Source organism: Hemiscyllium ocellatum, chromosome 43 (assembly GCF_020745735.1).
Source record: "Hemiscyllium ocellatum isolate sHemOce1 chromosome 43, sHemOce1.pat.X.cur, whole genome shotgun sequence".
Classification (NCBI taxonomy): Eukaryota; Metazoa; Chordata; class Chondrichthyes; order Orectolobiformes; family Hemiscylliidae; genus Hemiscyllium; species Hemiscyllium ocellatum.
The window spans coordinates 19,205,640-19,215,620 of record NC_083443.1 but is presented as its reverse complement, the minus strand read 5'-3'; the positions used below and the strand labels follow the sequence as shown (position 1 = coordinate 19,215,620).

General features: G+C 44.3%; 1 protein-coding gene across 1 annotated transcript; it reads right to left on the bottom strand.

The window, feature by feature from the left end:
* Positions 1 to 1,932: 1,932 nt before the first annotated feature.
* Positions 1,933 to 8,010, bottom strand: LOC132834990 (homeobox protein MSH-C-like). The gene is made up of 2 exons (XM_060854171.1): positions 7,538 to 8,010; positions 1,933 to 3,271 (listed from the first exon to the last, which is right to left on the bottom strand). The coding sequence occupies exons 1-2, from the start codon at positions 7,947 to 7,949 to the stop codon at positions 2,856 to 2,858; spliced, it is 828 nt and encodes a 275-aa protein (XP_060710154.1). The 5' UTR covers positions 7,950 to 8,010; the 3' UTR covers positions 1,933 to 2,855.
* Between the last annotated feature and the right edge of the window lie 1,971 nt (positions 8,011 to 9,981).

Here is a 9,981-nt window from a genome sequence, read left to right as displayed (position 1 = left end):
TATTGTAGAAATTAAGCAGTATTCTAACCCAATGCATGTATCAATCAGTGTTTCTTTATTATTTAGCTCTAGCCCAATGTTTACATTCATTTTCTTATACCACTGATCCATGATGAAACGCCCTCTGATTATTTTTAAGTCACTCTGTATGTAGCTTCGACTAATGGTATGGTGGTAGAAATTTGCAATACACCACTTAGTGTAATTACAATGATGCCGCAATACCAAACCCCCTTTGCATTGACCAATGTGGTTACGATCTGTGACAGATATATACAAATTCGTGTGAACTCGTGCAAATCGCATTTGGGATTGCCCAGTTTTTCTCATGGGGTGATGGATGGGAGGGAGGGATCTAGTTAGTATGAGCCAAAACAACACAAAATTTGCAAAAAAAATGAAATGCGTGCCTGAGAATCTGTGCACATGAGTATTATTGCAAGTCTTTTCTGAGGTTAAGCTAAGCGTAGCAGCTATGAATGCAAACAGCGACAACGTTTTTCAAATATATGGGATTCGAAAGATTAAAGAGACATGCGCAAAGGCTTGGATACAGTCAAGTTTGAAAATGCTGATAACTGGAACAGCCAAGGGGCAGATTGAATTGGAAACACCGGGCGGCCGCTAGATGGGACTGTTGCATCATGCTTGCAAAACAGGAGCTCCGGGTCAGACAGTGAGGAGTTAGAGCAGATTAAAATGCTGCCCATAGCAAACTGGAAGAACGTTGAACATATTACATCGATAGAAAGTCGTCTAATTTTTAAATCTGAAAGGATCCCGGACACACGAACTATCATGATGCCTGGTGTGAAGTCGTATTTAATGTTTCAATTTTTTTCAGGTCCTTTTCAACTTGAAATAATGAAAACATCGAACACTCAATAAAAGGACACAGCGCCGGGCGATCATTTGACCACGTCTTCTGTATTGCCCGGGACAGGGAGAATCAGATACCTCCTCCTTCAAGTTAAAATTAATCACAATAACTTGATCACTTAGTTTCTGGAAAAAAAATCGTCGTAAATTGCTGTCCACTGAAGAGAGGGCCGCTCCCTCCCCCAACGCCCCATCTCTGGGCTGGGGGAATGATGGAAATAGTGAGTTTGACATATGAGTGATGTGCATCAAACAAAAGACACGACATTTGACGAGAAAACACGCTGCATCCAACAAACACATCATATTGGAAAATAAAACCACAGGATTATCAACCATCTAGTACCAACAGTCTTGTTAACTATCAATCAGTGGCCTGCTGGAAAACAAGCCACGTTTAAAACTAAAGTTTTTTTGAATATTAATTTAATCTGCCAAATTCAAAATGTTCATAATTGCAATATTACTGATGAAGACTTACATTGTAAATTAACCAACTATAATTGGTGCATCTAATCGAAGAGAATGGTTTACTTTTCGTTTAAATGGCAGAAAATTAATTATTTGAGCAGTGAGACTGGAAACTGCACAACAGAACCACGTTTTCTTGAAATAAAAACTTTCTTTTATTAAGGGCCAAATCTCTTCCAAAAATTCGGAGCAAACTTCTAGTGTGACCTAGCGGGAAGGGGCGGCGGGGGCTGGCACTGGGTGTGGGAATCACCTCTGGAGGTAAAGTGCTTTCGTTTGATGTTCATTTTTTTTTAACCGAACACCTCGGGGAGTCTGTTGGAATGTAGCGACTTTGGGAATTTACAACAACCGCCTGTAACCCCAACATATAATGTCTCCTCCGTCTGTAATTCTGTCTCTCTTTAGTTATTAATTTAAAAAAACCCGCCCTGATAAAACATGTTTAACGAATATCCATCAAACAATCGTGAAATAAAACTTTAGAATTAGAAAACGGAACAATTAGAGAGTTTATTTAACCATCAATGTACAAAAACACGTGAAATCCTCGTGACCCATCTGCACATAGAATAAACTGTACACTATTTAAGAAAATGTAAACAGTTTTTTTTAGAAAAACGTATTTTAAATGCACTTAATATATATTTAAATATTGGTAAACAATCTTCAAGCTGGTCTGGGCTGATTCAGAAATGTCGCGGCTGCAAAACTAAACTCAAGCCGATCCCAGACCCGTCCATACATTTCTGTATTTACACCAATCTATACATAGCATTAGGAAGATCGAAAACAGACGATCAGCTCCTCACTCGAACAGAAAGCTGGCGGTACAGTGCAACCTCCCCTCTCCAAAGGGGTTGCTTTAGCGTTTGACGTTTTGTTTGATCTTGAAAACAACAGTGCCAAGTCATCGCGCTCCCGCTTTTGGGAAGCAAACGTCTCTCTCTGTCTCTGTCTCTGTCGCGGCCTGAACCCACGTCTCTTACAAAATGGTACAGTGGCAGATTTGCAGCAGGGGTAAATTACAGGGACTAGGACGAACCTCCAATGTGATTGCTGTAGGGGAATCCGACGCCTTTTTTTTCTCTCCAATTCACAGCGAGCATCAGTACTAAATGCAGGCTGCTAGCTTCAAGTGTCCACTGCATTAATCACTAAAGCCATGGTACTTTAGATCAAATGGCAGCTTTATTATGTGGCGGGTTTACCACCGACTTCTGATGGAATTCAGATTGTTTCTTTTAAAAGGCGGCAGAATCTGAGATTTCTGTATAAATTATTCTGTATAATTTGATGAACCTTGATTGCACTTTTAACAGAGTAAAGGAATGACTAAATGGGTTCACCACGCAGTTTCGGTATTACGAAGTCAATGTGAGGAGGGTTGTAGTGATTCCAGAGTTCTCTGAATGACCCTTTTCTCCCCCCACTCTGGTTCTGCCCAGTCGCCTCTGTGACTTCAACGTCTCAGGAGACAGAAAGGGGCTAGTCTCTCCTACAATTTACGACAAATAATACATTCCGTATGTGACCGGGGCGGTGAACAATCCCGGCACGGGAAGAGCAGGGCGTTGGAAAGCGTTAGATGGTCCATACAGGTTGGGAGAGGTGAGATGGGATGCCAGGGGAAACGGCAGGCCGAAGGAAGGTAACAATGGCTTGGCGGCCAATTTCAGTTTCTCCAGTTCGGCCTCCTGCAGCCTCTTCGCCTTCGCCCGCCGGTTCTGAAACCAAATCTTCACCTGGGTCTCGGTCAGGTTGAGAGAGCTGGAGAACTCGGCCCGCTCGGCGATCGACAGATACTGTTTCTGGCGGAACTTGCGCTCCAGCGACAGAAGTTGCGACGTCGTGAAGGGGGTTCGAGGCTTCCTGTTGTTTTTGTGTTTCCTCAGGGTGCACGGGGGCGGGCTCGGGTGTCCTGCAACCAAAGGCAGAGAGAAAGAGAGAAAAGAAATGCATTTCAGCGGCTCTGGGAGTACTAACTCGAGATTACACCAGCCCCAAGGAAAAAAGGACAGCAAGGGTATCTCCAAGAAACAAACTTCCCAAAGGTGCCCCCAGGACAAGAACACGCCTCTGTGTGGGGGAATTTATTTCTTAACTACCATTCGCTCACAGAACGGGAACATTGTTACACAGTCAAACAGCAACATTGTTGCAATAGCCGAACTGGAATATTGCTGCACAGTCACACTGGAATATTGCTACACAGACACACTGGAATATTGTTAAACAGTCACACTGGAATATTGCTGCACAGTCACACTGGAATATTGTTAAACAGTCACACTGGAATATTGCTGCACAGTCACACTGGAATATTGTTACACAGTCACACTGGAATATTGCTGCATAGTCACACTGGAATATTGTTACACCGTCACACTGGAATATTGCTGCACAGTCACACTGGAATATTGCTACACGGTCACACTGGAATATTGCTACACGGTCACACTGGAATATTGCTACACAGCCACATAAGAATATTGTTAAACCATCACACTGGAATATTGTTACACGGTCACACTGGAATATTGCTGCACCGTCACATAAGAATATTGTTACACAGTCACACTGGAATATTGTTACACTGTCACACTGGAATATTGTTACACAGTTACACTGAAATATTGTTACACAGTCACACTGGAATATTGTTACACAGTCACACTGGAATATTGCTGCACAGTCACATAAGAATATTGTTACACAGTCACACTGGAATATTGTTACATGGTCACACTGGAATATTGCTATACATTCACAGTGGAATATTGTTACAGCGTCACACTGGAATATTACTGCACAGTCACACTGGAATAATGTTACACCGTCACACTGGAATATTGTTACAGCATCACACTGGAATATTGCTATACAGTCACACTAGAATATTGTTACACCGTCACACTGGAATATTGCTGCACAGTCACACGGGAATAGTGTTACACAGTCACACTGGAGTATTGCTACACAGTCACCCAGGAATATTGCTATACAGTCACACTGGAATATTGTTACACCGTCACACTGGGATATTGCTGCACAGTCAGACAGCAACATTGTTACAGTACAGTATGGGTGCATATCAAGCTTAACCCCTGCCATATTTGATGGGGTGAGCATTCAACGAAGAATGCGACCCGTATGCCGGGCACTTTCCGTTATATCCTGTCTTTCACAGGCAATATGAAAGGACCGTGTCTAAAAGACTATTCCCTCAGTATTGAATGGGAAAAGGGGCGAGGAATGAGTTTCCCTGCAGTCTCCAGGGGCATGCAGCGCTCTGTCAGTAGATCAGATTCCCCTTCCATCCCAACATGTCCCCTGTAAATGAGGGCCACTTTCTAACCCTTCAAAAGTTTGCGGCTATTCCCGAATACTTAGGGAATGGGCCTTTCTCCCCACCCCTACCCTCCTCTAGCTTATCTCTCCACGCTTCAGGCTCTCTGCCTTTATTCCTGACGAAGGGCTTTTGCCCGAAACGTCGATTTCGCTGCACTATGGATGCTGCCTGAACTGCTGTGCTCTTCCAGCACCACTGATCCAGAATATTGGGAATATGGGCGAGTTATTCGATTTGATTTGAATGAAGTTGAGCAGCATCCTAACAGCTGGAGTACAACTTTTATCTCAACTTACAAACGTATCAATGAGGATTCAGTGTCTGTCAATGGCCTTGGCAGATTGCATAGTTTTTGCCTGAGTTACACACCGCCATACGAAGGCTTTGGGTCCGATACCAGGACTGACACTCCCGGGTCAGCAGAGTGCCAGCTCATTTCCAGTGAATACATTTTTTGCTCCCTTCAACCCTAAGTTTGATTTGGATTTCCATTTATTAAATAGCAAGCGCCTTCATTCAGAAGAGTGCAACGCGCATTTTGTAGAATTGCAATTAGCATCAAATGCAATCTAAGAGAGAGGGTTCCGGGTTACTGAGGTCGGTGGGAAGGATACACCTCAACAGCTGTTTAAAATTGACAAATCTTGCTATTAGTTACTTCTTGTTACTAAACAAATCTTAACTGAAAGAACAAACCTGTATGTCTATGTATGTACCAAAATCTTGTGTCTAACAAATATAACCCAGTCCGTGTCCCTCTGTACTCTCTATAACCCACAGCCCAGTCCGTGAACCTCTGTACTCTCTATAAACCACAGCCCAGTACGTGTCGCTCTGTACTCTCTATAACCCACAACCCAGTTTACAACCGACAGTTTATTTTACAACCTGCAGTTTAGTTTACAACCCACCGTCCAGTCTATAATCTACAACCCAGGTTATAACCCATAGCCCAGTTTATAACTCGCAGCCTAGTCTATCGCCAAAATCAGGCCTATAAATCACAGTCCAATCTAAAACTTACTGTAGTGGCTATAGCCCACAATCTGGTCCATAATACAGTCTTGTTTATAATTCAATGTTCAGTCTATAACTCACATCTACAGTGTACAGTCCAGTCTATAAAATACAATCTGGTTTATAAGCCACAGTCCAGCATATAACCCACAGTCCACCTTATAACCCACGATCTGGTCTAAATCCCAAACCCCCACAATGGGGAGAGTGATGTAGTTAGTGGTCATGTTACAGGCCGAGTAATCTAAAGGCCTAGATTGGAATGTGTGTTTGTGAGGGGAGCTTTTGATTTTAAATTCGATTCACAAATCTGGAATAAAATGCTGGTAATAATAGTGGAACTTGCACTGGACACACCTTATTCACTACTGTCCTACAGGGAAAGGGATTTGCACCCTTGCTCTACATGTGAGTCCTAATGGCCTTCTGAAATGGTCGAGCAAGCCATTCAGTCTGAAGGCAGCTGAGAATTGGAAATTAATTGCTGGTCCTGCCCGCGACTCCCGCTCATCCAGAATTATTTTTTTCGAAGCGTCCAAAATGTGCATTTTATTACTTTTTATGATCAAACTGCTGGAGTTGCGGTGTAAGAACTTCCGAGGAACCTAACTATAATTCCACCAATCCCCACCATTTACTTTCTAAACTGGTGGCAAAGATTAGAGTGGCAACTTTAAAAAGAAATTAATTCCACAGAATACAAACTAGAGTAAATTGACACAAAATCCCGTTTCTGTCAGTTCAGTGTGACGGCTCTGTCATCCCTCCAGTGAGATCGGGAGGGAGGGTCACGGGGGAGTGAATGGGAGACAGGAATAAATGACTAATAGGAGTGAATGAGGGGAATAAGTAAGTCTGTAGGTGAGAGGAATGATGGAGAGTGAATGAGAGAGTGAAAGAGGGAGTGAGTGCAAGAGGGAGTGAGTGCGAGCGAAGAGCTAGTCAGTGAAATGAATGAAGAAATAGCCAAGTTAGAGCAATGAGTGAAGGAATGAGATGGACAGGTGAGGAGAGAATGAAAGTGAGAGGAATGACTGAGTGAGTGAGATGTTGGAGGGAGTGAATGAGTGTGAGGGAAGGAGTGTGAGGGAAGGAGTGTGAGGGAAGGAGTGTGAGGGAAGGAGTGTGAGTGAGAGAATGGGTGATTGCGAATGAGATGAGTGAAGGAGTAAATGAGGGATGAGAGATGAGTGAGAGTGAGAGGAATAAGTGACTGAGTGAGAGGAATAAGTGACTGAATGAGTGAGAAACGATTGAGTGAGGGGAATGAGATGAGTGAGGAGAATGAGGTGAGTGAGGGGAATGAGGTGAGTGAGGGGAATGAGGTGAGTGAGGGGAATGAGGTGAGTGAGAGGAATGAGGTGAGTGAGAGGAATGAGGTGAGTGAGGAGAATGAGGTGAGTGAGAGGAATGAGGTGAGTGAGGGGAATGAGGTGAGTGAGGGAAATGAGGTGAGTGAGAGGAATGAGGTGAGTGAGGGGAATGAGGTGAGTGAGGGGAATGAGATGAGTGAGGGGAATGAGGTGAGTGAGGGGAATGAGATGAGTGAGGGGAATGAGATGAGTGAGGGGAATGAGGTGAGTGAGGGGAATGAGATGAGTGAGAGGAATGATATGAGTGAGAGGAATGAGGTGAGTGAGGGCAATGAGATGAGTGAGAGGAATGAGATGAGTGAGGGGAATGAGGTGAGTGAGGGGAATGAGATGAGTGAGGGGAATGAGATGAGTGAGGGGAATGAGGTGAGTGAGGGGAATGAGATGAGTGAGAGGAATGATATGAGTGAGAGGAATGAGGTGAGTGAGGGCAATGAGCACTTACTTGGAGGCGGTGAATAAGAAGAACTGTTTTGAACCCAAGTGGACTGTTCCTTGTCGCTAAGATTTTCGGGTTCGTGCGAAGAGGAATTCTCGGGTAAATGCTGCAAGTCTTCTCCAGGGTAGTAAGTCCTGGAGGAGGAGGTGGAGCTCTCCTCCTTTGAAGTGGAGGAGGTGACGGCAGGCACTGGGGGCTCTGAGGTGGAGCCCTGGCTCCTGAAGGGTTTTCGCTTTGAGATTAGGGATTCCACACTGAAGGGGAGGCTGGAAATCTGAGTGTTACATCCACTGGAGTCCATGGGGGAAGCGTCGCTGCAGTCTCGCCCCTTGGCGGCCGCCTCGGTGTCCCTGTGCTCTTTAGTCCCCTGGTTGTAAATGCCTTGGACAGTGCTCATCATCCGGTAGGAAGGGGCCATACACCTTGGGGAGAAACCACTTGTCAGTCAGTGCAGTAAAGCCCTCAGTAAAGCTTTTCCGTTTGACATGGAGGGCCAGAGAGAGAGAGAGAGAGACGCTCCCAAAGTCAAGCTCCTCAAGTCTGACTTGCCTACCCCTTGGAGCCGAGTTAGATCCGCTTTAAACTTCTGAGGGAGTTTGCTGTCATGCCGCCGCCCTCCAATGGGATGGCGGGCTCAGGGAGCTGACGAGCAGAAAGCGGAGCCGATTGGTTCCTGGGTTGTAAAAGGCAGCGATCATTCTGAAAGAAACGAGGAGTTACTCAAGAGATCTCTTGCTGGGCACGTTTATTGATAGCTCAGGGGCGACTTGCTCCTTGGAACACGGTCGCAGGGAGCAATTTCAACGCAATTAAGCAGTGGGGCAGCCTTTAGCAAGATCTCATTCTCATTACGAGTTACTTATTGAAACCATGCTTTCGGAGAAGTGAACAAACAAACAAAAAAAAAGCAACCAGTTCGCCTGGTATTTATCTCCCAAGTTTCTTGAATACGAGTGGTGCAGGATACATTTTCTGCATACTTTCAATCAGGACAATCTGCCCTGGTCTCTGCAACGCCAGCGACCCCCTCCCTCTGAGGCAAAAACCATGCTTCATCTAAAAGCAAGAGCAATTCTTCAAGATAAGTCAAGGCATTTAATAGGCAGACAAGTTATGTTATGGAAGGCGCCAGCATCGGCAAGATCAAACAAGGGAAGCTACCTCAGGGAGAACAGGCAACCCGTTAACCCAACTTAACCAATTGTCCTCAAAACTTTCATGTTTGCTAAGAATATTCTCACAACACTAAGAATGTTTTTATAAAACTTCCTGTAACACACACAAACACAAACACAGATCAGCATGTAGACATCAATCGCATTTATACTGAATATATTCAGAATGCTAAACGGGTTTTCTGCTAACTTTCTGTGTTTAATTTGACGAGTTTTTTTTTCTGCTGAGTCTGCAGATTTAATTTTTTTAAAAGGTGATTGTGACTGACAAGTCACACAGCGGCGGGGTGGGGGTGGGAGTGGGGGGTCGGTTTGGACTTAATTAAAGTCGAACCCAGACGATGCACCATCAATTAGCGCGGCCCTGATCCTGCGGTCCCCGTTCACCGGAGAATTCTCAACAGCCGTTCGTTGGAAACCGTTTACTGTGCAAACAGCAGCGAATTCACTTCCCTCATTCACACGGATTTACCTCTTGTTTTTACTAGTGGGAAAGATACAAATTCAGCGATGGGAAGCGACCTGCAGTCAACAGGCGGAATGTTAGAATCTATTCCGATTCTCTAATACATCAAATGTATTTTTATCTAAGTTCTCACGAGCTGATAATAGGAAAGATTACAAGAGGTCAGCTTTGAACGGAGATTTGCCATTAATAACCTCTGTAAAAGAAAAAAAATTATCATTAAAGAAGATGTTCTTAATGTTCGTTTTGGCCTCGCTGGAATAACTGATTCTTTTTTTTAAAGGAAGAATTTAAACCATTGTTTCTGGGAAGGGGATAAGATTCTGACTGGTAGCGGGGAGGTTGGACATTATAAATTCCCGCAGAAAGCATTCCGCGCTAGAAATCCATCGACCTCACAAAGAAATTTATTTTCCCAACTTCGACCAGCCCGAACCTGGTTAAAGAAACAATTGTTATTAAAAAAAATACTTCCAGAAGTATTTCTCTTCATATTCTCCAGTGAAATGACGGCCTTCAGCAGCAACTTGCCTCATATGTTGGAGGTAAACCGCGGTCTCCCTCTGCCTGTTTCGGGCTCTCGTCGGCGAAAGTTTGGGAAGGACACTCTGCCCAGACTTATGTTAAACAGAGATATTTGACTGAGCAAAACAGAAAGGCCAACTGCGGGCCTGGGAGAAGGGTGTCACAGATGCACTGGCCCAAGTATTGAGAAGCCGGCAGCTCCTGAAAGGTCTGCCTTATCCAAAAAAAAACGGCCAAATGTGTATTAATTTCAACAACAGTGCGTTTGTTAGCAAAGTCCCCCT

Bases quoted from the DNA above. Each gene is read 5' to 3' on its own strand.
- LOC132834990 (XM_060854171.1), bottom strand. From the start codon at position 7,949: ATGGCCCCTTCCTACCGGATGATGAGCACTGTCCAAGGCATTTACAAC. The intron at 3,272-7,537 runs GTAAGTGCTCAT...CTTTGGTTGCAG, and splicing joins TTCTTATTCACCGCCTCCAA to GACACCCGAGCCCGCCCCCG.